Source organism: Oncorhynchus nerka, linkage group LG18 (assembly GCF_034236695.1).
Source record: "Oncorhynchus nerka isolate Pitt River linkage group LG18, Oner_Uvic_2.0, whole genome shotgun sequence".
Classification (NCBI taxonomy): domain Eukaryota; kingdom Metazoa; phylum Chordata; class Actinopteri; order Salmoniformes; family Salmonidae; genus Oncorhynchus; species Oncorhynchus nerka.
The window spans coordinates 73,876,278-73,903,007 of record NC_088413.1 but is presented as its reverse complement, the minus strand read 5'-3'; the positions used below and the strand labels follow the sequence as shown (position 1 = coordinate 73,903,007).

Below are 26,730 nucleotides of genomic sequence, written 5' to 3'. Positions count from 1 at the left end.
TGGCAGCCTTGTTCAACAACACCCACACTCTCCTCTGCCCTCGTGGGTGGCAGCCTTGTTCAACAACACCCACACTCTCCTCTGCCCTCGTGGGTGGCAGCCTTGTTCAACACCACCCACACTGCCCTCTTGGGTGGCAGCCTTGCTCAACACCACCCACACTGCCCTCTTGGGTGGCAGCCTTGCTCAACACCACACACCCACAGGGAGAAGGATCACACTACACCATCACCAAAGAAGAGTGGGAGGGGCCAACAACTAACACATTTCTATATAAACCTGAAGCAGGAAATAAAAACATAACAAAGATGGGTTGGTTGTATAGCAACAAAACCAACGCGTGTGCCACTATGCGGCTAAACAGACGTGGTTGGCTTACACTGTTGCCAACATGTCAACTATTTCATCTCCAATGTTTATTGAAAACAACTATATTTCAGCCATATTAGCATAGATATGACATCAGTCAAAACACCTCAAAACAAGACAAGATGAACAAGATGAAACGAGTCACTTTTACGACCCCCACTCATGGCAGTTTCTTGTCATGGTTACTAACAATCTGGTCATCCAGAACGACAACACCACAGACTTCTGCCCCATAGAAGCGCGCGCATCATTTTTGGTGACGTTGTCATCTAACTCATCTACATAAAAGTTAGGCTATTTTTAGAGGTCTGAACTAATAGCAATTTTAGATCATTGCACAGGTTATAAAAGCAATTGACAATCTCTCATTTTAGGGAGAATTTGTCCTTTAAAAATGCTCTTAAGTGTGGAATTGTAATTTGAACTAAATACTTCTTAGAAAGTCAGAACTAGTCTCAACTCCCATAGGATATCAGACTGAGTCAAATGTCTTTCAGGAACTAGCACAAAGCACAGTATAATTCAGTACCCTAACTCACTGTTGGTTTCCTGTTGAGTGTATTGTGGTTTCCTGTTGAGTGTACTGTGGTCAATGACAGCCTATGGCAGCCTTTACGGCATTTGCAACATGGACTTTGTCACACAGTCATTGGTCCATTACAGAGTCATGTTGCCGACAGGTCAGACAAGTTTGTGCGAGAGGAAACATTTTGGATATTTCTTATAAAAATCACCCATTATAGACAGGAAAATGCTTTAGACTCTTTAAAAATGCTTAAAAATGCTCGACTTCATTCGATAAAGATTAAAAATATGTTCAAATGGTTGTTTCAAAATGCTGTATTTCAACCAGCGGAGGCTGTTGAGGGGAGGATGGCTTATAATAATGGCTGGAACCGAGTCAATGGAATGGCATCCAACACATGAAAGGGAAAGGGGGGATACCTAGTCAGTTGTACAACTGAATGCATTCAACTGAAACGTATCTTCCACATTTAACCCAAACCCCTCTGAATGTAGGAGCATTGGGCCAGTAACCGAAAGGTTGCTGGATCAAATCCCCGCGCTGACTAACCATGTGTTTTATTTATTTGATACCATTCCACTGATTCCGCTCCAGACATTAACACGAGTACGTCCTCCCCAATTAATGTGCCACCAACCTCCTGTGGTTTCAACCCTATCTGAAGTAGTAATACCTGTCTGATGTGTGTGTGTGTGTGTGTGTCCTGTGAGTGTGTCTGTGTGTGTGTCCTGTGAGTGTGTCCGTGTGTGTGTCCTGTGAGTGTGTGTGTGTCCTGTGAGAGTGTGTGTGTCTGTGTGTGTCTGTGTGTGTGAGTATGTGTGTGTGTGTGTATCCTGTGAATATGTGTGTGTGTGAGTGTGTGTCCGTGTGTGTGTCCTGTGAGTGTGTCCGTGTGTGTGTCCTGTGAGTGTGTGTGTGTCCTGTGAGTGTGTGTGTGTCCTGTGAGAGTGTGTGTGTGTGTGTGTGTGTGTCTGTCTGTGTGTGTGAGTATGTGTGTGTGTGTGTGTATCCTGTGAATATGTGTGTGTGTGTGTGTGTGTGTCCTGTGAGTTTGTGTGTCTGCACCCTCCACAGCAACTCACCCACCCCATTTCTCCTTCACCCAAATCCAGATAGCTGATGTAATGAAAGAGCTGCAAAATCTGGACCCCTACAAATCAGCTGGGCTAGACAATCTGGCACTCTCTCTTTCTAAAATTATCCGCCGCAATTTTTGCAGCTCCTATTACTAGCCTGTTCAACCTCTCTTTCGTATCGTCTGAGATTCCCAAAGATTGGAAAGCTGCTGCGGTCAACCCTCTCTTCAAAGGGGGAGACAATCTAGACCCAAACTGTTACAGACCTATATCTATTCTACCCTGCCTTTCTAAGGTCTTCAAAAGCTAAATTTACAAACACCGTACCTTCTACACTATGCAATCTGGTTTACGAGCTGATTACGGGTGCACCTCAGCCACGCTCAAGGTACTAAACGTTATCATAACCACCATCGGTAAAAGACAGTACTGTGCAGACGTCGTCATCGACCTGGCCAAGGCTTTCGACTCTGTCAATCACCGCATTCTCATCGGCAGACTCAATAGCCTTGGTTTCTCAAATGACTGCCTCGCCTGTTTCACCAACTACTTCTCTGATAGAGTTCAGTGTGTCAAATCGGAGGGCCTGTTTGTCCGGACCTCTGGCAGTCTCAATGGGGGTGCCACAGGCTTCAATTCTCGGGCCGACTCTTTTCTCTGTATACATCAATGACGTCGCTCTTGCTGCTGGTGATTCTCTGATCCACCTCTACGCAGACGACACCATTCTGTATACTTCTGGCCCTTCTTTGGACACTGGGTTAACTAACCTCCAGACGAGCTTCAATGCCATACAACACTCCTTCCGTGGCCTCCAACTGCTCCTGAATGCAAGTAAAACTAAATGCATGCTCTTCAACCGATCGCTGCCCGCAGCTGCCCGCCCGTCCAGCATCACTACTCTGGACAGTTCTGACTTAGAATATGTGGACAACTACAAATACCTAAGTGTCTGGTTAGACTGTAAACTCTCCTTCCAGACTCACATTAAGCATCTCCAATCCAAAGTTAAATCTAGAATCGGCTTTCTATTTAGCAATAAAGCCTCCTTCACTCAGGCTGCCAAACATACCCTCATGAAACTGACTCTCCTACCGATCCTTGACTTCAGCGATGTCATTTACAAAATAGCTTCCGACACTCTACTCAGCAAACTGGATGTATTCTATCACAGTGCCTTGTTTTGTCACCAAAGTACCATATACTACCCACCACTGCGACCTGTACGCTCTCATTGGATGGCCCTCGCTTCATTCTCGTCGCCAAACCCACTGGCTCCAGGTCATCTATAAGTCTTTGCTAGGTAAAGCCCCGCCTTATCTCAGCTCACTGGTCATGATAACAACACTCACCCATAGCACGCGCTCCAACAGGTGTATCTCACTGGTCATCCCCAAAGCCAACACTTCCTTTGGCTGCCTTTCCAGTTCTCTGTTGCCAATGACTGGAACGATTTGCAAAAATCGCTGAAGCTGGAGACTCATATGTCCCTCAATAACTTTAAACATCAGCCATCTGAGCAGCTAACCGATCGCTGCAGCTGTACATAGCCCATCTGTAAATAGCCCACCCAATCTACCTACCTCATCCCCATATTGTTTTTATTTACTTTTCTGCTCTTTTGCACACCATTTCTACTTGCACATCTGCTCATCTATCGCTCCAGTGTTAATCTGCTAAATAGTAATTACTTCACTACTATGGCCTATTTATTGCCTTACCTCCTCGCGCCATTTGCACACACTGTATATAGACTTTCTTTTTCTCTATTGTGTTATTGACTGTACGCTTGTTTACTCCATGTGTAACGCTTTGTTGTTGTGTGTCACACTGCTTTGCTTTATCTTGGCCAGGTGACAGTTGTAAATGAGAACTTGTTCTCAACTAGCCTACCTGGTTAAATAAAGGTGAAATAAATAAAAATACAACATTTCCACTGGGTCAGAAGTTCACATACACTCAATTATTATTTGGTAGCATTGCCTTTACATTGTTTTTGTGTCAAACGTTTCAGGTAGCCTTCCACAAGCTTCTCACACTAAGTTGGATGAATTCTTGCCCTTTCCTCCGGACAGAGCTGGTGTAACAGTCAGGTTTGTAGGCCTCCTCGACAATTTTTCACACAAATGTTCTATATGATTGAGGTCAGGATTTCTGATGGCCACTCCAATACCTTGACTTTGTTGTCCTTAAGCCATTTTGCCACAACTTTGAAAGTATGCTTGGGGTCATTGTCCATTTGGAAGACCCATTTGCGACCAAGCTTTAACTTCCTGACTGATGTCTTGAGATGTTGCTTCAATATATCCACATAATTGTCCTTCCTCCTGATACCATCTATTTTGTTAAGTGCACCAGTCCCTCCTGTAGCAAAGCACCCTCACAACATGATGATGCCACCCCCATGCTTCATGGTTGGGATGGTGTTCTTTGGCTTTGCTAGGTAAATATCTCGGCTCACTGGTCACCATAGCAGCACCCACCTGTAGCGCGCACTCCAGCAGGTAAATTTCACTGGTCACCCCCAAAGCCAATTCCTCCTTTGGCCTCCTTTCCTTCCAGTTCTCTACTGCCAATGACTGGAATGAATTGCAAAAATCGCTGAAGCTGTAGACTCATATGTCCCTCACTAACTTTAAGCATCAGCTGTCAGAGCAGCTCACAGATCATTGCATCTGTACACAGCCCATCTGTAAATAGCCCATCTGTAAATAGCCCATCTGTAAACAGCCCATCCATCTACCTCATCCCCATATTGTTATTATTATTTTTTGCTCCTTTGCACCCCAGTATCTCTACTTGCACATGCATCTTCTGCACATCTATCACTTCAGTGTTTAATTGCTAAATTGTAATTACTTCGCCACCATGGCCTTAACTTACCTCATTTGCACACACTGTAAATACTTTTCTATTGTGTTATTGATTGTACGTTTGTTTATGTGTTGTTGCTTGTGTTGCACTGGTTTGCTTTATCTTGGCCAGGTCTCAGTTGTAAATGAGAACTTGTTCTCAACAAGCCTACCTGGTTAAATAAAGGTGAAATAAAATAATAATAATACACATTTTTAAAAAGTGTCTGAGTGAGTGAGTGAGTGAGTGAGTGAGTGAGTGAGTGAGTGAGTGAGAGTTTGTACTCACCTGAATGAAAGGGACCTAACCGAGGCTGCTACTCTCTCCAATACGGAGAATCTCTGATTGCCCTCTTCCTCCTCTTCTTCTTCCTGAAAACCAGCCAGCATAGTGTGTTAACCCCCCCGCCCACTCTGGTCACTTCAGATGAAGAGAGAAGGTGTGAAGTTGGAAACTGTGCATAGTTCCTTTTAATGCAGTGTGTGTGTGTGTGTGTGTGTGTGTGTGTGTGTGTGTGTGTGTGTGTGTGTGTGTGTGTGTGTGTGAGAGAGAGTGTGCGTTTGTGAGAGTGTGTTGTGTGTGCGCGTTTGTGAGAGTGTGTGCGCGTGTGTGAGAGTGTGTGCATTTGTGTGAGTGTGTGTGTTTGAGTGCGTGTGTGTGAGATTGCGTGTGTGAGTGAGTGCGTATGTGTGTGTGTGTGTGTGTGTGTGTGTGTGTGAGAGAGTGTGTGTGAGAGTGTGTGTGTGAGAGTGTGTGTGAGAGTGTGTGTGAGAGTGTGTGTGAGCGTGTGTGTGTGTGTGTGTGTGTGTTTGTGAGAGTGTGTGTGTGTTTGTGAGAGTGTGTGTGTGTTTGTGAGAGTGTGTGTGTGTTTGTGAGAGTGTGTGTGTGTTTGTGAGAGTGTGTGTGTGTTTGTGAGAGTGTGTGTGTGAGTGTGTGTGTGTTTGTGAGAGTGTGTGTGAGTGTGTTTGTGTTTGTGAGAGTGTGTGTGAGTGTGTTTGTGAGAGTGTGTGTGTGAGTGTGTGTGTGTGTGAGTGTGTGTGAGTGTGTGTGTGTTTGTGAGTGTGTGAGTGTGTTTGTGTTTGTGTGTGAGTGTGTGTGTGTGTGTGTGTGTGTGTGTGTGTGTGAGTGTGTGTGTGTGTGAGTGTATGTGTGAGTGTGTGTGTGTGTGAGTGTGTGTGTGTGTTCTGAGCCTTCAGGACAAAAAGTTTATGATCCGCATGACATCCTCCACGTCAGCCTCCATTCACCCGCGGGACGGACACACACACACACACACACACGGACACACACACACACACACACCAACACGCAAACAAACAAACAAAGATTCACGCTCCAACAGACAGCCCTGACACAAACAACAAAACCAAGGCACCTGCTTCTGGACACGCAAGACAGCAAGCGTCATGACTGATTCACATGGTTCTCTGTGTCTGTGTTCTGTCAGTGTGTGTGTGTGCGTGAGGGGGGGAGAGGCTGTGGGAATATTTAAGATACTCTTTTAAGAGGTAGGGTTTCAGACATTTTCAGAAATATGGGCAGGGACTCTGCTGTCCTAGCTTCAGGGGGAAGCTGGTTCCACCATTGGGGTTCCAGGACAGAGAAGAGCTTTGACTGAGCAGAGCGGGAGCTGCCCTCCAGTAGGGGTGGGGGGGGCCAAGAGACCAGAGGTGGCAGAACGGAGTACTTGAGCTGTGGTGTAGGGTTTGAACATAGCCTGAAGTTAGGGAGGGGCAGTTCCTCTTGCTGCTCCATAGGCAAGTACCATGGTCTTGTTGTGGATGCGAACTTCGATTGGAATTCAGCGTGGAGGAGCAGGATGGTATGGGAGAACTTGGGAAGGTTGCACACCAGGCGGACTGTAGCATTCTGGATAAATTGCAGGTGTTTCATGGCCCAGTCAACAGCGTGTTGCACTAGTCCAGACGGGAGATGACAAGTGCCTGGATTAGGACCCCTTCCTGCGTGAGGTAGGGTCGTACCTTACGGATATAGTAGAGCATGAACCTGCAGGAGCGAGTCACTGCTTTGATGTTTGCAGAGAACAACAGGGGGTTGTCCACAGTCTCCGTTCCATTTGTTACATGTTACAATGAGCGCCCATCCTCCTATAGCTCATCCCACCAGCCTCCTCCTATAGACATTACACAAACACTCCTTTTTCCTACTCCTTCCAGAAAGTATTACAGTATGTTATGTCAGTACCAGTGGTCAGGAAAACGTCACTTATGATGAACTAGTGAGTATTGATCCTATGTATCCTGGGTCCAGTCTGTGGTGGTGTGGTGGAATGATGAACGTAGGTAGTGGTGAATATGGGCCTGAAGAAAATAAGAATGTGGTGTGTGTGTGTGTTTCACACTGTATAATAACCAACCTTTGGGCAGGGGGGCTGTTGGGGTGTGTCTTTGTGATTCAGGGACACGGGGACCTTCTTGAGGACCAGGGTCACCCCACTGGGGTTCTCCTGTAGTTTCTTCAACAGGTTATTCCTGCTCCAGCCAACCTGACAGAGCACAGCACCATGGGACTTGTAGTTTATATAGACCCAGATAATTCATAATGACCTAGACCTGGAATTGAATAGTATATATATATATTGGAGACAGGTGTGTTAACTGGGGCTGGGGAAAAACTGTGACACCCAATCAGAGGGCTGGAGTTGCCCACCCCTGTGCTAGAGCCTGCCTGCAGTGCCAAATGGGTGGGCTTTGTATTTTTGGGGCTTTTCCCATTGGTTCTATTTGCTCCAGACAAGCTCAATCATTGGTTCTATTTGCTCCAGACAAGCTCAATCATTGGTTCTATTTGCTCCAGACAAGCTCAATCATTGGGTCTATTTGCTCCAGACAAGCTCAATCATTGGTTCTATTTGCCCCAGACAAGCTCAATCAAGCACCGTTGAACTACTACTTCAAGACAAGTCTACTATGACCTACACTAACATGACAAAAAGAAAGTAACACGTCATAACATACAGTGCAACCTATTCATTCAGCACAATGGAAATCCCAATGTTGTACAGCATTGATTTAGCCTGGTCTGAGATCTCGTTCGTGGCATCCACTGTAGCCAACTCCTATGGTCATGGACTGGCAAGACAGCATAAACAGATCTGGGACCATTGATTCACTTTTTGCTTATGATACATTTTTCCAATAAATCAATTAGATGGCATGGAATCAATTCTTATAGCGATATGTAAATTATATTACCAGTTAACACCCATGGTCTCTGAGTTACACTATTAAGACCTTGATGGCTCAACTCTCTCATTAGATTTGATCTCTGATAATGACAATGACTATCAGATCAAGTCTCCACTGTGGCAGATAACGTTATTACAGTCATAATCATAATCATTATTAATCATGCTTGGCTGGGCCAGACTCAGCCAGTGTGTGTGGGTGTGTGTGTTGTGTGTGTGTGTGTGTGTGTGTGTGTGTGTGCACAATATACTCACCACTATTTGGTCATTGACTTGGATCACCTCGTCCCCAGCTAATATCTTGTCACAGAAGTCCGAGGGTGACTGCCAAAGATAGATAGATACACAACTATTGGAGACTGTATGACAGTCACAGCACACTACAGCCTCATGATGGATGTGACATTCACTGCGTTTTGACCTTTGATCTTAACTGGTTCAATGCAAGGTGCAAGTTCTAAATTGGGTAGTGCATCATCAGTTTTCCTCTTGTCATGTCAGCCATTGCGTACCAAACACACTGCTATTTCCCTGTAAACATGAACAAGACTTTCAGCATGCTTATAGAGAAGGGCATTCAACATGTACTGCACAGACACAAATGACTGATGATTGGTTGAAAGAAATTGATAAGAAGATTTTGGGAGCTGTACTGTTAGATTTCAGTACAACCTTTGATATTATTGACCATCACCTATTGTTGAGAAATCTTACTGTATGGCTTTTCAACCTCTGCCATATTGTGGATTCAGATATATCTATCTATCTATCTATCTATCAATCTATCTGTCAAACGTGTAAAGTGTGGTGTGCCGCAGGGCAGCTCTCTAAACCCTCTACCCTTTTCTATTTTTACCAATGACCTGCCACTGGCATTTAACAAAATGTGTGTCCCCATGTATGCCGATGACTCAACCATGTGTCAGCAGACACAGCCAATGAGGTTACAGAAATCCTTAACAAGGAACTGAAGTCAGTTTTGGAATGGGTGGCCAGTAATAAACTGGTCCTGAACATCTCTAAAACTAAGAGCATTGTATTTGGTACAAATCATTTCTTGAATTCTATACCTTAGCTTAATCTGGTAATGAATGGTGTGGCTGTTGAACAAGTTGAGGAGACTAAATCACTTGATGTTACCTTAGATTGTAAACTGTCACGGTCAAAACATATACAGTGCCTTGCGAAAGTATTCGGCCCCCTTGAACTTTGCGACCTTTTGCCACATTTCAGGTTTCAAACATAAAGATAGAAAACTGTATTTTTTTGTGAAGAATCAACAACAAGTGGGACACAGTCATGAAGTGGAACGACATTTATTGGATATTTCAAACTTTTTTAACAAATCAAAAACTGAAAAATTGGGCGTGCAAAATTATTCAGCCCCCTTAAGTAAATACTTTGTAGCACCACCTTTTGCTGCGATTACAGCTGTAAGTCGCTTGGGGTATGTCTCTATCAGTTTTGCACATCGAGAGACTGAAATTTTTTCCCATTCCTCCTTGCAAAACAGCTCGAGCTCAGTGAGGTTGGATGGAGAGCATTTGTGAACAGCAGTTTTCAGTTCTTTCCACAGATTCTCGATTGGATTCAGGTCTGGACTTTGACTTGGCCATTCTAACACCTGGATATGTTTCTTTTTGAACCATTCCATTGTAGATTTTGCTTTATGTTTTGGATCATTGTCTTGTTGGAAGACAAATCTCCATCCCAGTCTCAGGTCTTTTGCAGACTCCATCAGGTTTTCTTCCAGAATGGTCCTGTATTTGGCTCCATCCAACTTCCCATCAATTTTAACCATCTTCCCTGTCCCTGCTGAAGAAAAGCAGGCCCAAACCATGATGCTGCCACCACCATGTTTGACAGTGGGGATGGTGTGTTCAGGGTGATGAGCTGTGTTGCTTTTACGCCAAACATAACGTTTTGCATTGTTGCCAAAAAGTTCAATTTTGGTTTCATCTGACCAGAGCACCTTCTTCCACATGTTTGGTGTGTCTCCCAGGTGGCTTGTGGCAAACTTTAAACGACACTTTTTATGGATATCTTTAAGAAATGGCTTTCTTCTTGCCAATCTTCCATAAAGGCCAGATTTGTGCAATATACGACTGATTGTTGTCCTATGGACAGAGTCTCCCACCTCAGCTGTAGATCTCTGCAGTTCATCCAGAGTGATCATGGGCCTCTTGGCTGCATCTCTGATCAGTCTTCTCCTTGTATGAGCTGAAAGTTTAGAGGGACGGCCAGGTCTTGGTAGATTTGCAGTGGTCTGATACTCCTTCCATTTCAATATTATCGCTTGCACAGTGCTCCTTGGGATGTTTAAAGCTTGGGAAATCTTTTTGTATCCAAATCCGGCATTAAACTTCTTCACAACAGTATCTCGGACCTGCCTGGTGTGTTCCTTGTTCTTCATGATGCTCTCTGCGCTTTTATCGGACCTCTGAGACTATCACAGTGCAGGTGAATTTATACAGAGACTTGATTACACACAGGTGGATTGTATTTATCATCATTAGTCATTTAGGTCAACATTGGATCATTCAGAGATCCTCACTGAACTTCTGGAGAGTTTGCTGCACTGAAATTAAAGGGGCTGAATAATTTTGCACGCCCAATTTTTCAGTTTTTGATTTGTTAAAAAAGTTTGAAATATCCAATAAATGTCGTTCTACTTCATGATTGTGTCCCACTTGTTGTTGATTCTTCACAAAAAAATACAGTTTTATATCTTTATGTTTGAAGCCTGAAATGTGGCAAAAGGTCGCAAAGTTCAAGGGGGCCGAATACTTTCGCAAGGCACTGTATATTCAATGGTTGTAAAGATAGGGAAGAGGTCTGTCCATAATAAAGAGATACTCTGCTTTTTTGACGCCACACTCAATGCACACACTTACCCCACCAGAAATGCCACCAGGGGTCTTTTCACAGTACCCAGGTCCAGAACAAATTCAGGGAAAAGTACAGTATCATAAGTGCATGGAACTCCCTTCTATCTCATGTAAATGTATGTCAATTTTAAAGTATTTTGTCTGTAATGTATTTCTCGTTGTGAGACGGACCCCACTAAGACTAGCTGTCGCCATTGGCGTCGGCTAACGGGGATCCTAATTATAAACAAATGGAATCTCTCGCTCGGAAGTTAGATGGCATCCAGAATGCTTCAGATAGACTCCATTAGGAGTAGCCATCTTTATCAACATCTTTATCCCAGGCAGGCTATCCCAGAGGAGAGATTGTACTAAAACGCTGTTCCCTCTCCTTTCCCTGGCAAGCCTTCATCTGACTGGGTGAGTATAACCAAACCCCAGCCTATAAAGTCCGGATAAACCTCATTCATCACTCATTACTTCAATGTACTGTTAAAGCGGATTCAGTAGAGTTAGTATCCTAGCCTGGATGCTAGTTGGTTTCTGCTCTCTTGCAAACTTCTAATGGAATTGTCATGCCAAACAATGACAATGGAGAAGGCAAAAGCACATAGAAATCTGGGACCAGGCTAGTTTCAGACATAACCGAGTCAGGATGGATTTTACTGTCGGAATGGAGTTGCTCATATGTAAACAATAAGTGTAGTTCAAAGAGTTTTTCCTGGTCACCTGACAAAGAAAAACTCCAGGGCCTAGTAACAGCCTGTAGAGCAGGTGTGTCCACCTCATTTAGCCCCAGGGGCTGTGTTTGGTCTTCAACGAGGTCTGGCGGGCCCACACTGAAAATTGGTTATATTTCCCTCGTCGTCAATAAAATAAAATAAAAAATTTTTTTTCGATGCTTCCTGACTGTTAGCGAGCTGGACAGTCAAGATACTGTATGAATGGAGGTCCTTTATTTCTACAGTTTCAATATGGTTTCAGTCATTTTAAAGTACATTGAGTTACACCCCCCCCCCCATAATCAGGTCACATGGTAAAAAAAAAAAAACTCTTGGCCCTAACTATGCAACCTCCTTCAACCAAGCAGGACATTTCACTCAGCTATTTCACCTACGATCATTTCACTAATTTAAGTAGCCATTCTCTTTCACAACACTAAATCCCCACTAATAAATCTAGATAACTCCCGAGTTGCACAGCGGTCTAAGGCACTGCATTTCAGTGCAAGAGGAGTCACTACAAACCCTGGTTCGATTCCAGGCTGTATCACAACCGGCTGTGATTGGGAGTCCCATAGAGCGGGTTAGGGTTTGGCTGTCCCAAGCATCATCAAGGTTAGGGTTTGGCTGGGGTAGGCCATCATTGTAAATAAGAATTTGTTCTTAACTGACTTGCCTAGTTAAATAAAAGGTTAAATAAATAAATAGAAAAATAACATGTAACACAGTAAGATTCCTAACACAGCCAGTGCATTACCTTTTTTAAAATTTTACCTTTATTTTACTAGGCAAGTCAGTTAAGAACAAATTCTTATTTTCAATGACGGCCTAGGAACAGTGGGTTAACTGCCTGCTCAGGGTCAGAATGACAGATTTTGTACCTTGTCAGCTCGGGGATTTGAACTTGCAACCTTTCGGTTACTAGTCCAAAACTCTAACCACTAGGCTACCCTGCCGCCCCAGGCCAGTAGGCGCATCCAAAATGTCTACCTATTCCCTATATACTGGACTACTTTTGCCCAGAGTGGAATGAAGTGCGAACAGCCCTCCCACTAACAGCTTGTGATAAACATTACGCCTTTATAGTTAATAGCGGCATCATTATACTGTGATTATACTGGCTTACAGACGATGCCACGAGGTTCATGTTTCCTACTGATTCTATCTAGAGTGGTAATCCCCTGATATTTGTGTTTTTTTACAAAGCACTTGTTAATTCTTCCTCTATGGCAGACTGATGTTAGTTAACAAATTGCATTTTTAAATACACAGTATTCACACACGCAAGCAAGGGCGCACGCACACACACACACACACACACACACACACACACACACACACACATATTCAGAACACCAGACCTTCCGCATGTCAAGGCAATACAAGCCATTACTCCTATTGGGTTTTGTTTAGAGTAAGTGCATTGAAAATGTAATGGTAATAGCCCATTGGGCTCTGAAGGACAGGGTTGAGAGGGGGAAGGATAGAATAAAACCTTCAGTGAATTATTTGTGGCATTGAGTTCATTTGCAAGCAATTGGGTACTTGAGGTTTTAGAGCATCTCAACTGTTCAGAATGAGAATATATTAAATTTACTGTTGACTAAGCCTATTGTTAATATAAGATTCATGGTATAACGGTTAACGATAACTACTGAGAATTAATTTAAGGGCCTCTCTATAATCCAACCAGTAATGGTGCCCCTCAGATTAATTTCGATAGGATAACCAAATCAAATAAATAATCAAATAAGTCATTTTCCCAGTAATTAATCAGTCAATTATCTTGAATATTAATTAGCCAAAAGTCGCAATATAATTAGACATCTTACACAGCAATCAAACCCCCAAACATCTCTTGGTGCTGTACACTGAGTGCTGTACACTGAGTGCTGTACACTGAGTGCTGTACACTGAGTGCTGTACACTGAGTGCTGTACACTGAGTGCTGTGCTGTACACGGAGTGCTGTACACAGAGTGCTGTACACTGAGTGCTGTGCTGTACACTGAGTGCTGTACACTGAGTGCTGTACACTGAGTGCTGTACACTGAGTGCTGTACACTGAGTGCTGTACACTGAGTGCTGTACACCTTCCTAATATTGAGTGTCCAGGTGGCTGGATGTCCTTTGGGTGGTGGACCATTCTTGATACACACGGGGAACTGTTGGCCGTGAAAAAAACAGCAGCGTTGCAGTTCTTGACTCAAACCGGTGCGCCCTGCACCTACTACTATACCATGTTCAAAGTCCCTTAAATCTCTTGTCTTGCCCATTCACCCTCTGAATGGCACACATACACAATCCATGTCTCAAATTGTCTCCTCTCCTTCATCTACACTGATTGAAGTGGATTTAACGAGTGACATCAATAAAGGATCATAGCTTTCACCTGTCATGGAAATATAATGATTAATAGTGATCTACCTGTATGTCCATACTAATAACATTTACATTTGTCAATGTAGTCCTGTAGTAGATGATTTTATCCAGAATGGCTTACAGGAGCAATTAGGGTTAAGTGCCTTGCTCAAGGGCACATTGACATATGCATTTAAAACCTAGTCGGCTAGCGGATTCCGAACCAGCGACCTTTTGGTTACTGGCCCAACATTCCACACCAAAACAATATTTGGGTATTTTTTTCATTAGTCCATTGTTGATATACAGTAGTCCCAGAAATCAAGTTTTCAAGATCTATTTGATTATTTTGAAAGTTGTACATCTTGAAAACTTGATTGCTGACATGGAAAAGATTTTGGGACTATATCAACAATGGACTAATGAAACAAAAATCAAAAGATATTTTTGTGTCGAGTTTCCCTTCAACCGCTAGGCTACCTGTCCCATAGTGATCTATCTACCTGTATGTCACTTCTCTCTTGGGGTCCTTATTGATATTTGCACAGGCACGGTAAGGGGAACCATGCATAGCCCAACCGTGATCAATATACATCACATGACTCCTGGGGCTTTTAGATTTATGGACTGGAGCAGATCTGAATGTGAAAGGCCACCACCACGTCCCCTCAGACGCAATGGTTGTATTCATTAGGGTACAACGAAGCAAAACATTTTGCAATGAAAAGCGAAGACAAGCGTTTCTAATTGAACATGATATAATAATCCCTCCGTGTTTCAGTTTGTTTTCTTCCGTTTGCTGCCCTAATGAACACTGCCCAGTTGTTGCCTGAAGATGAAGGGAGAGAGCCGTGATGATGGGAGGATGAGAGACAGACCTGGTTCCATAACTCTCATTGGATAAGGTGAAAGCGATCGCTGCCTTGCATGTTGCCTTTGAAACACATCAGTGGGCTCATGTCCCAGTGGGTTCATGCATTTAAAACACAACAGGGTTTTTTAACATCGCTGCAGTGCAATGTGACACACACCAGACTGCGGTCATCACTCTCTCCACTTCAACAACCATTACCTTGCTCCCAGAAGATAGCCCCAGTCAGCCAAGATCTATTAACAATGACCCCAAATGATCTATTCTAACCAATCACTCTGACAGGTCACATCGCCCCCAACTGTCAACTTGCTTTTTGTTCCCTCTTCTTCTTCTTTAAAACAACAATACAAAATGGCCGCTCCCACAGTGGGTGCTCTGGTCAGAGGGTGTGCTCCCACAGTGGGTGCTCTGGTCAGAGGGTGCGCTCCCACAGTGGGCGCCCCTTCAAATTAGTGGATTTTTCTATTTCAGCCACAACCGTTACTGACAGGTGTATAAAAATCAAGCACACAGCCATGCAATCTCCACAGACAAACATTGGCAGTAGAAAGGCCTTACTTTAGAGCTCCGTGACTTTCAACATGTCACCGTCATAGGATGCCACCTTTCCAACAAGTCAGTTCGTCAAATTTCTTTCATGCTAGAGCTGCCCTGGTCAACTGTAAGTGCTGTTATTGTGAAGTGGAAGCGTCTCGGAGCTCAGCCGAGAAGTTGAAGGCCACACAAGCTCACAGAATGGCACCGCCGAGTGCTGAAGGCCACACAAGCTCACAGAATGGCACCGCCGAGTGCTGAAGGCCACACAAGCTCACAGAATGGCACCGCCGAGTGCTGAAGGCCACACAAGCTCACAGAATGGCACCGCCGAGTGCTGAAGGCCACACAAGCTCACAGAATGGCACCGCCGAGTGCTGAAGCATATAACACGTAAAAAACGTCAGTCCTCTGTTACCGAGTTCCCAGCAATGTTCCAACATGTAGTGGAAAGCCTTCCCAGAAGAGTGGAGGCTGTCATGGCAGCAAAGGGGGAACCAACTCCGTATTAATGCCCGTGATTTTGGAATGAGATGTTCGACGAGCAGATGTCCACATACATTTGGTCATGCTTCTACACCTGCATTGCTTGCTGTTTGGGGTTTTAGGCTGGGTTTCTGTTACAGCACTTTGTGACATCAGCTGATATAAGAAGGGCTTCAGAAATACATTTGATTGATTGATAGTGGTGGCATAGGAGTGGTGGCATAGGAGTGGTGGCATAGGAGTGGTGGCATAGCAGTGGTGGCATAGCAGTGGTGGCATAGCAGTGGTGGCATAGCAGTGGTGGCATAGCAGTGGTGGCATAGGAGTGATGGCATAGCAGTGGTGGCATAGCAGTGGTGGCATAGCAGTGGTGGCATAGCAGTGGTGGCATAGCAGTGGTGGCATAGCAGTGGTGGCATAGCAGTGGTGGCATAGCAGTGGTGGCATAGCAGTGGTGGCATAGCAGTGGTGGCATAGGAGTGGTGGCATAGCAGTGGTGGCATAGCAGTGGTGGCATAGCAGTGGTGGCATAGGAGTGGTGGCATAGGAGTGGTGGCATAGCAGTGGTGGCATAGGAGTGGTGGCATAGCAGTGGTGGCATAGGAGTGGTGGCATAGGAGTGGTGGCATAGCAGTGGTGGCATAGCAGTGGTGGCATAGGAGTGGTGGCATAGCAGTGGTGGCATAGCAGTGGTGGCATAGCAGTGGTGGCATAGGAGTGGTGGCATAGGAGTGGTGGCATAGCAGTGGTGGCATAGCAGTGGTGGCATAGGAGTGGTGGCATAGCAGTGGTGGCATAGCAGTGGTGGCATAGCAGTGGTGGCATAGCAGTGGTGGCATAGCAGTGGTGGCATAGGTGGCGTGTCCAAAAGCTTCCCCTAACAAAAATAAATGAAATCCTTCAAAACACTACACCAGAGAGCATTATCTGCCCCAGAGGATCATTCCCTTTTTATTATTATTATTATTATTTTTTTAAATAGCTGAGGATTGTTTTAAAATCACAAGCGCATACAGCCTGGAAGCACAGAGTTTGGGAAGCCTACAATTTGGGCAGTGCGTGTAGCAAATATCAGAGCTGATCATTGATTTGCGGCTGTCAGTGAAAAGCAACTAAAATAGGCGTAAGCCTATCACAATACAATATTTAAAAACACAAATTGTGGGAAAAACACAAAAGAGAGGAGACAAAGATCAGAATGACCTTTAGTTAGGCTATCAAAGTGTGAAAAACTCCCAAATAGGCTATTAAGCCAGCAATCTTATTGCCACAATAGCAGAGAGCATATTCCAGTTGATTTTGTGGCGCATATTCACTGTCTTGATCATTAGGTGAGTCCATGCCAAGTTTTTTAGGACAATCATTTCCTCCTCCAGGCTAGATAGACGTCATAGCCTACAACATGCATCTCCCCTTTCATAGGCCTCGATTAGATGGTTGCATTCAAGACAAGGTTGTTTTTATTGAGCTTAGTTTGTCAGTGTCAGCTGATCAGCCTTCCCTGTCATTTTGTGGTATTAAAGAGTATGCTAATGGTCTCAAGTCATAGATAATAAAGTAATGGAGTATTGCATGAAATGCGTTTGTGAAATGCCCCTCTAGCTGGGGCTGAGCTGTGGATATGTCAGATATTTCTCAGATCCTCCTAGAAAATGTCCCTCTAGCTGGGGCTGAGTTGTGGATGTGCAAAGGAAAAGGACAAGGAAAGGAGAACCATATTTTTTGCGAACAGTGCGTCAGCTAGATTATTAGCCTAATTTATGACTATCCAATCTACTCATCACATTAGTAATAGTAGGCGATGTTAGAACCATGCAATGCTTTATCATAGAAAGTTACACCCCCCCAAACTTTAAATGCTGCCTACGGGGGATGGTGAAACTTTACCCTGACGGAGTGAAAACGAAAAACTGAGGAAAAAAACGTCAGAAAACGTAGGAGAGAGAGAAGCAAAGAGAAAAGGAGAGCAAATGAGACACCTATAACAAAAGAGGAGGTCGATTGAGGACTGATTGGATAGAGCGAGAGAGCTAGGCCGAGGAGAAAGTGTACAAGAAGTTTGAATAAAGGATCAGAGAGAATGATGAAACAGAAATGAAATAAGGAGTACAGAGTGTGAGAGAAGTAGAGCATAGAGAGAGGACGAGAACGTGAGTCATCCCTAAAGGACACTCAGGATGACAAACAGTTCAGGAAAGTATTCAAAACAAAGAATTTTTCCACAGTTACGTTACAGCCTTATTCTAAAATATATATATATTTTTTATTCCTCAATCTACACACAATCCCCCATAACGACAAAGCTAAAACAGCTTGTTTTTGCGAATGTATAAAAAAATCAAATATCAAATTTACATAAGTATTCAGACCCTTTACTCAGTACTTTGTTGAAGCATCTTTGGCAGAGATTACAGCCTCAAGTCTTCTTGGGTATAACGCTACAAGCTTGGCACACCTGTATTTGGAGAGTTTCTCCCAGGTCCTCTCAAGCCCTGTCAGGTTGGATGGGGAGCGTCGCTGCACAGCTATTTTCAGGTCTCTCCAGAGATGGACGATCAGGTTCAAGTCCGGGTTCTGACTGGGCCACTCAAGGACATTCAGAGACATGTCCCGAACCCACTCCTGCATTGTCTTGGCTGTGTGCTTAGGGTCATTGTCCTGTTGGAAGGCGAACCTTCGCCCCAGTCTGAGGTCCTGAGCTCACTGGAGCAGGTTTTCATCAGGGATCTCTCTGTACTTTGCTCCGTTCATGTTTGCCTCAATCCTGACTAGTCACCCAGTCCATGCCGCTGAAAAACATTCTCACAGCATGATGCTGCCAACAATATGCTTCACCGTAGGGATGGTGCCATGTTTCCTCCAGACGTGACGTTTGGAATTCAGGACAAAGAGTTCAATCTTGGTTTAATCAGACCATAAAATCTTGTTTCTCATGGTCTGAGAGTTTTTTAGGGGCCTTTTGGGAAACTCAAAGCAAGCTGTCATGTGCCTTTTACTGAAGAGTGGCTTCCATCTGGCCACTCTACCATAAAATCCTGATTGGTGGAGTGCTGCAGAGATGGTTGTCCACCTGGAAGTGTCTCCAATCTCCACAGAGGAACTCTGGAGCTTTGTCAGAGTGACCATCATGTTCTTGGTCACCTGACTGACCAAGGCCCTTCTTCCCGTTTCGCCGGGCGGCCAGCTCTAGTAAGGGTGTTGGTGGTTCCAAACTTCTCCATTTAAGAATGATGGAGGCCACTGTGTTCTTGGGGACCTTCAATGCTGCAGACATGTTTTGGTACCCTGTGCCGACACAATCCTGTCTCTGAGCTCTTGTGTGTAGATTGATGAGGAACATGTTTCATTTAATCAATTTTGGAATAAGGCTGTAATGTAACAAAATGTGGAAAAAGTCAAGGGGTCTGAATACCTTTCCGAATGGAATGTAAAGAAATTATGTCTGATTAGTTAGACAGAGAGACAGACAGAAAGTAGAGAGGAGGTAGAGACAAGAGGTAGAGGTAGAGACAGGAAGTACAGGTAGAGACAGGAAGTAGAGACAGGAAGTAGAGAGGAGGTAGAGGTAGAGACAGACAGAGTAAGAGATATACAGACAGGGCTCAATAGCAGATGTTCTGATTGGTTAGCCAGAGCCTGTCGCAGATCTGGTTGGTTCATTAGAATGACACTGACAGTGTCCTACTTACCAGGTGATCGCCGTCAAAGACAGGCACCAGGTCAACCCTCTCCAGCTGGGCAGTGTGGGTAAGGAGCACCTCTGGACTGCAGTACAGAATCTCATCACACACCGCCACCAACTGACGACACTGGCGGGAGAGATGTTGTACATTAAAAATGGTTCCACTTATATTTTATATGGGTCTACTTGTGAAGGGTTGTGAATACATACAGTTGATGTCGGAAGTTTACATACACCTTAGCTAAATACATTTAAAAACTCAGTTTTTCACGATTCCTGACATTTAATCCTAGTAAATATTCCCTGTTTTAGGTCAGTTAGGATCACCACTTTATTTTAAGAATGTGAAATGTCAGAATAATAGTAGAGAGAATGATTTATTTCAGCTTTAATTTCTTTAAAACGGACTATTCTACCGATCCTCAACTTCGGCGATGTCATCTACAAAATAGCTTTCACTACTCTACCCGGCAAACTGGATGCAGTCTATCACAGTGCCATCCGTTTTGTCACCAAAGCCCCTTATACCACCCACCACTGCGACCTGTATGCTCTAGTCGGCTGGCCCTCGTATCATATTCATCGCCAGACCACTGGCACCAGGTCATCGATAAGTCTATAATAGGTAAAGCTCCGCCTTATCTCAGCTCACTGGTCATGATAACAACACTCACCCATAGCACGCGCTCCAACAGGTGTATCTCACTGGTCATCCCCAAAGCCAACACTTCCTTTGGCTGCCTTTCCAGTTCTCTGTTGCCAATGACTGGAACGATTTGCAAAAATCGCTGAAGCTGGAGACTCATATGTCCCTCACTAACTTTAAACATCAGCCATCTGAGCAGCTAACCGATCGCTGCAGCTGTACATAGCCCATCTGTAAATAGCCCACCCAATCTACCTACCTCATCCCCATATTGTTTTTATTTACTTTTCTGCTCTTTTGCACACCATTTCTACTTGCACATCTGCTCATCTATCGCTCCAGTGTTAATCTGCTAAATAGTAATTACTTCACTACTATGGCCTATTTATTGCCTTACCTCCTCGCGCCATTTGCACACACTGTATATAGACTTTCTTTTTCTCTATTGTGTTATTGACTGTACGCTTGTTTACTCCATGTGTAACGCTTTGTTGTTGTGTGTCACACTGCTTTGCTTTATCTTGGCCAGGTGACAGTTGTAAATGAGAACTTGTTCTCAACTAGCCTACCTGGTTAAATAAAGGTGAAATAAATAAAAATACAACATTTCCACTGGGTCAGAAGTTCACATACACTCAATTATTATTTGGTAGCATTGCCTTTACATTGTTTAACTTGTGTCAAACGTTTCAGGTAGCCTTCCACAAGCTTCTCACACTAAGTTGGATGAATTCTTGCCCTTTCCTCCGGACAGAGCTGGTGTAACTGAGTCAGGTTTGTAGGCCTCCTCGCACACAATTTTTCAGTTCTGCCCACAAATGTTCTATATGATTGAGGTCAGGGATTTCTGATGGCCACTCCAATACCTTGACTTTGTTGTCCTTAAGCCATTTTGCCACAACTTTGAAAGTATGCTTGGGGTCATTGTCCATTTGGAAGACCCATTTGCGACCAAGCTTTAACTTCCTGACTGATGTCTTGAGATGTTGCTTCAATATATCCACATAATTGTCCTTCCTCCTGATACCATCTATTTTGTTAAGTGCACCAGTCCCTCCTGTAGCAAAGCACCCTCACAACATGATGATGCCACCCCCATGCTTCATGGTTGGGATGGTGTTCTTTGGCTTGCAAGCCGTACCCTTTTTCCTCCAAACATAACGATGGTCATTATGGCCAAACAGTTCTATTTTTGTTTCATCAGACCAGAGGAAAGTACGATATTTGTCCCAATATGCAGTTGTAAACCATAGTCTGGCTTTTTTTTAAATGGCAGTTTTGGTTATGTCGATATAGGACTCGTGGAAATAGATACTTTTGTACCTGTTTCCTCCAGCATCTTCACATGGTCCTTTGCTGTTGTTCTTTGATTGATTTGCACTTTTCGCACCAAAGTACGTTCATATCTAGGAGACCTGAGCGGTATGACGACTGCGTGGGCCCATGGTGTTTATACTTGTGTACTATTGTTTGTACAGATGAACGTGGTATCGTCAGGCATTTGGAAATTGCTCCCAAGGATGAACCTGACTTGTGGAGGTCTACAATTTTTTTTCCTGAGGTCTTGGCTACTTTCTTTTGATTTTCCCATGTCAAGCAAAGAGGCACTGGGTTTGAAGGTAGGCCTTGAAATACATCCACAGGTACACCTCCAATTAACCCAGATCATGTCAATTAGCCTATCAGAAGCTTCTAAAGCCATGCCATAATTTTCTGGAAGTTTGCAAGAAGTTCAAAGGCACAGTCAACTTGGTGTATGTAAACCTCTGACCCACTGGTATTGTGATACAGTGAATTATAAGTGAAATAATCTTTCTGTAAACAATTTTTGGAAAAATGACTTGTGTCATGAACAAAGTAGATGTCCTAACCGACTTGCCAAAACTATAGTTTGTTAACAAGAAGTTTGTGGAGTGGTTGAAAAACGAGTCTTAATGACTCCAACCTAAGTATATGTAAACTTCCGACTTAAACTGAGATTTCAAACGAGATTTCTTCAAATGAGATTTCTGTATGTCACTTGTTATAGAATATTTTTATTCTGTACAGGCTTCCTTCCTCTCTGGGAACTGAGTTAGGAAGGACGCCTGTATCTTTGTAGTGACTGGATGTGTTGATACGCCATCCAAAGTGTAATTAATATCTTCAGCATGCTCAAAGGGATATTCAATGTCTGCTTCTTTTTTTTAACCAATAGGTGCCCTTCTTTGACAGGCATGGGAAAACCTCCCTGGTGTTTGTGGTTGAATCTGTGTTTGAAATTCACTACTCGACTGAAGAACCTTACAGGTAATTGCATGTGTGGGGTACAGAGATGAGATATTCATTCAAATCATGTTAAACACTATTATTACACACAGAGTGAGTCAATACAACTTATTATGACTTAAGAACATTTTTACTCCTGAACTGATTTAGGCTTGACGTAATATTTATTGACTCAAGACATTTCAGCTTTTAATTTTTTTAACATTATTTAAACATAATTTCATTGACATTATGGGGTATTGTTTGTAGACTAGTGATTCATTTTAAATTCATGTCTCCATACTACACTGAAAGAAAATATAAACGCAACATGTAAAGTGTTGGTCCCATGTTCAATGAGCTGAAATAAAAGATCCCAGAAAAGTTCCATACTCATAAATAGCTTATTTCTTTTTGTGGGGAAAAACCTGTTCTGATTGGCTGGGCCAACCCCCCCCAGTGGGTTAGCCTGCCCAGCACCCCTGCCCAGTCATGTGAAATCCATAGATTAGTGCCTAATGATTTTTTTTTAAGTTGAATGATTTCTGTAACTTAGTACAATATTTGAAATTCTTGCATGTTGTTTTTATATTTTTGTTCAGTATTTATTTCGATGTATCAAATCTCATGCTTCTAATTAAGTTGTTGTTTGCATTAGAACTGGAAAAAACTCAAACTAAAATGAAAATAGATTCTGGGGAAATGGTTACACTAGTCTAGAAGACATTTATTTGAGCAGAGCCAGATATAATTAAACGTTGATTTATTGAATAAACAACCGATCCGTTGCACCACCACACTTCATCTTTGACCCTCAATGATTAAAATCATTATACAGAAATGAATGTTTCAATTCAATAATTAGGAACAGTATTTAGAAAAGAAAGTAGCTGAGGGAAAGAAATCAATGGATATGAGTGTACTCACGATGGAGATGATGTCTTTTTCTTTCTCGTAAACTGTGGAATCCTGTCAAAAGAGCACAATGAAAACATCAGGGTCAGACACAGTAGAATCCTGTAGAAAACAACCGGGTCAGGGAGTGTGGAATCCTGTCAAAAGAGCACAATGAAAACATCAGGGTCAGACACAGTAGAATCCTATCAAAAGAGTAGAAAACAACAGGATCAGGGAGTGTGGAATCCTGTCAAAAGAGCACAATGAAAACATCAGGGTCAGACATAGTAGAATCCTGTAGAAAACAACTGGGTCAGGGAGTGTGGAATCCTGTCAAAAGAGCACAATGAAAACAACCGGGTCAGACACAGTAGAATCCTGTAGAAAACAACAGGGTCAGACAAAGTAGAATCCTGTAGAAAACAACAGGGTCAGACATAGTAGAATCGTGTAGAAAACAACAGGGTCAGACACAGTATAATCGTGTAGAAAACAACAGGGTCAGACACAGTAGAATCCTGTATAAAACAACAGGGTCAGACACAGTAGAATCGTGTAGAAACAACAGGGTCAGACACAGTAGAATCCTGTAGAAAATAACCAGGTCAGACAAAGTAGAATCCTGTAGAAAACAACAGGGTCAGACACAGTAGAATCGTGTAGAAAACAACAGGGTCAGACACAGTAGAATCGTGTAGAAACAACAGGGTCAGACACAGTAGAATCCTGTAGAAAATAACCGGGGCAGACGAAGTAGAATCGTGTAGAAAACAACAGGGTCAGACACAGTAGAATCGTGTAGAAAACAACAGGGTCAGACACAGTAGAATCGTGTAGAAAACAACAGGGTCAGGCACAGTAGAATCGTGTAGAAACAACAGGGTCAGACACAGTAGAATCCTGTAGAAAACAACAGGGTCAGACACAGTAGAATCCTGTAAAAAGAGTAGAAAACAACAGGGTCAGACACAGTAGAATCGTGTAGAAACAACAGGGTCAGACACAGTAGAATCGTGTAGAAAACAACAAGGTCAGACACAGTAGAATCCTGTAGAAAACAACAGGGTCAGACACAGTAGAATCCTGTAGAAAATAACCGGGTCAGACAAAGTAGAATCGTGTAGAAAACAACAGGGTCAGACACAGTAGAATCCTGTAGAAAACAACAGGGTCAGACACAGTAGAATCCTGTAAAAAGAGTAGAAAACAACAGGGTCAGACACAGTAGAATCGTGTAGAAAACAACAGGGTCAGACACAGTAGAATCCTGTAGAAAACAACAGGGTCAGACACAGTAGAATAGAAAACCAGGGTCAGAAAAGATCCTGTAGAAAACAACAGGGTCAGACACAGTAGAATCCTGTAAAAAGAGTAGAAAACAACAGGGTCAGAAACAGTAGAATCCTGTAAAAAGAGTAAAAAACAACAGGGTCCAACACAGTAGAATCCTGTAGAAAACAACAGGGTCAGACACAGTAGAATCCTGTAGAAAACAATAGGGTTAGACACAGTAGAATATTGTAGAAAACAACAGGGTCAGACACAGTAGAATCCTGTAGAAAACAACAGGGTCAGACACAGTAGAATCCTGTAGAAAACAACAGGGTCAGACACAGTAGAATCCTGTAGAAAACAACAGGGTCAGACACAGTAGAATCCTGTAGAAAACAACAGGGTCAGACACAGTAGAATCAATAGGGTTAGACACAGTAGAATATTGTAGAAAACAACAGGGTCAGACACAGTAGAATCCTGTAAAAAGAGTAGAAAACAACAGGGTCAGACAGAGTAGAATCGTGTAGAAAACAACAGGGTCAGACACAGTAGAATCCTGTAGAAAACAACAGGGTCAGACACAGTAGAATCCTGTAAAAAGAGTAGAAAACAACAGGGTCAGAAACAGTAGAATCCTGTAAAAAGAGTAAAAAACAACAGGGTCAGAAACAGTAGAATCGTGTAGAAACAACAGGGTCAGACACAGTAGAATCCTGTAGAAAATAACCGGGTCAGACAAAGTAGAATCGTGTAGAAAACAACAGGGTCGGACACAGTAGAATCGTGTAGAAAACAACAAGGTCAGACACAGTGGAATCCTGTAGAAAACAACAGGGTCAGACACAGTAGAATCCTGTAAAAAGAGTAGAAAACAACAGGGTCCAACACAGTAGAATCCTGTAGAAAACAACAGGGTCAGACACAGTAGAATCGTGTAGAAAACAACAGGGTCAGACACAGTAGAATATTGTAGAAAACAACAGGGTCAGACACAGTAGAATCCTGTAGAAAACAACAGGGTTAGACACAGTAGAATATTGTAGAAAACAACAGGGTCAGACACAGTAGAATCCTGTAGAAAACAACAGGGTCAGACACAGTAGAATCCTGTAGAAAACAACAGGGTCAGACACAGTAGAATCCTGTAGAAAACAACAGGGTCAGACACAGTAGAATCCTGTAGAAAACAACAGGGTCAGACACAGTAGAATCCTGTAGAAAACAACAGGGTCAGACACAGTAGAATCCTGTAGAAAGAGTAGAAAACAACAGGGTCAGACACAGTAGAATCCTGTAGAAAACAACAGGGTCAGACACAGTAGAATCCTGTAGAAAGAGTAGAAAACAACAGGGTCAGACACAGTAGAATCCTGTAGAAAACAACAGGGTCAGACACAGTAGAATCCTGTAGAAAGAGTAGAAAACAACAGGGTCAGACACAGTAGAATCCTGTAGAAAGAGTAGAAAACAACAGGTTCAGGGACTGTGGAATAATAAAAGAGCCCCCCAGAGACTGAAAACAGTATTGATATCTGACAGTGGGACATTCTGATGGTTTGATGTACTATTTTTTTTCGGATAAAAAGACCTGAGGCATTCCAAAACACCAGGAAGTGGACTATTAGAGATTACTATTAGCACTATAACGCCCACGTGCTCACTGTATTTATCTCACCTGTTACTTCATTGACAAACACAACTTTTTAGAGGGGCAGAGCAATTGTATTCAAAGGCACTGTTACGCAATACTGATACAACATTATGTCAACATAGCAGAGTGAGTGGGAGGTTATTTTTGTTCCTGAGACACGGTGTGTGTGTTTACCTGGGTTTCCCTGTGGGGTGGAGGGTAAATCCTGTGAGTTCCTGTAAGTACTGAACGCTAGGATTACAGTTAGTCAATTAAAGCTTGTGTGACGTGAGAGAGAGCGAGAGAGAGAGAGGAAGAAAGAGAGAGTGAGAGAGAGAGAGAGAGGAAGAAAGAGAGAGGAAGAAAGAGAGAGCGAGTGAAAAACCGCCGAGAGACAGAGATGCTTGAGTTTGATCTATTTACATCAGGGCACCACGCCACAGAACTTCTTACATAAACCTCTAAAGACATCCTGCCA

The 26,730-nt window shown here is 43.3% G+C and overlaps 1 protein-coding gene across 1 annotated transcript in view; it reads right to left on the bottom strand.

Moving 5' to 3' along the window:
- LOC115146520 (connector enhancer of kinase suppressor of ras 1-like) overlaps positions 1-26,730 on the bottom strand; it is a 101,269-nt gene that overhangs the window by 31,290 nt on the left and 43,249 nt on the right. The window contains exons 5-9 of the mRNA XM_065004335.1: positions 23,378-23,419; positions 19,565-19,684; positions 8,288-8,356; positions 7,202-7,330; positions 5,113-5,195 (exon numbers count right to left, since the gene is read on the bottom strand). Of these exons, the coding sequence (XP_064860407.1) occupies positions 5,113-5,195; positions 7,202-7,330; positions 8,288-8,356; positions 19,565-19,684; positions 23,378-23,419 (443 nt within the window). The remainder of the gene's footprint in view (positions 1-5,112; positions 5,196-7,201; positions 7,331-8,287; positions 8,357-19,564; positions 19,685-23,377; positions 23,420-26,730) is intronic.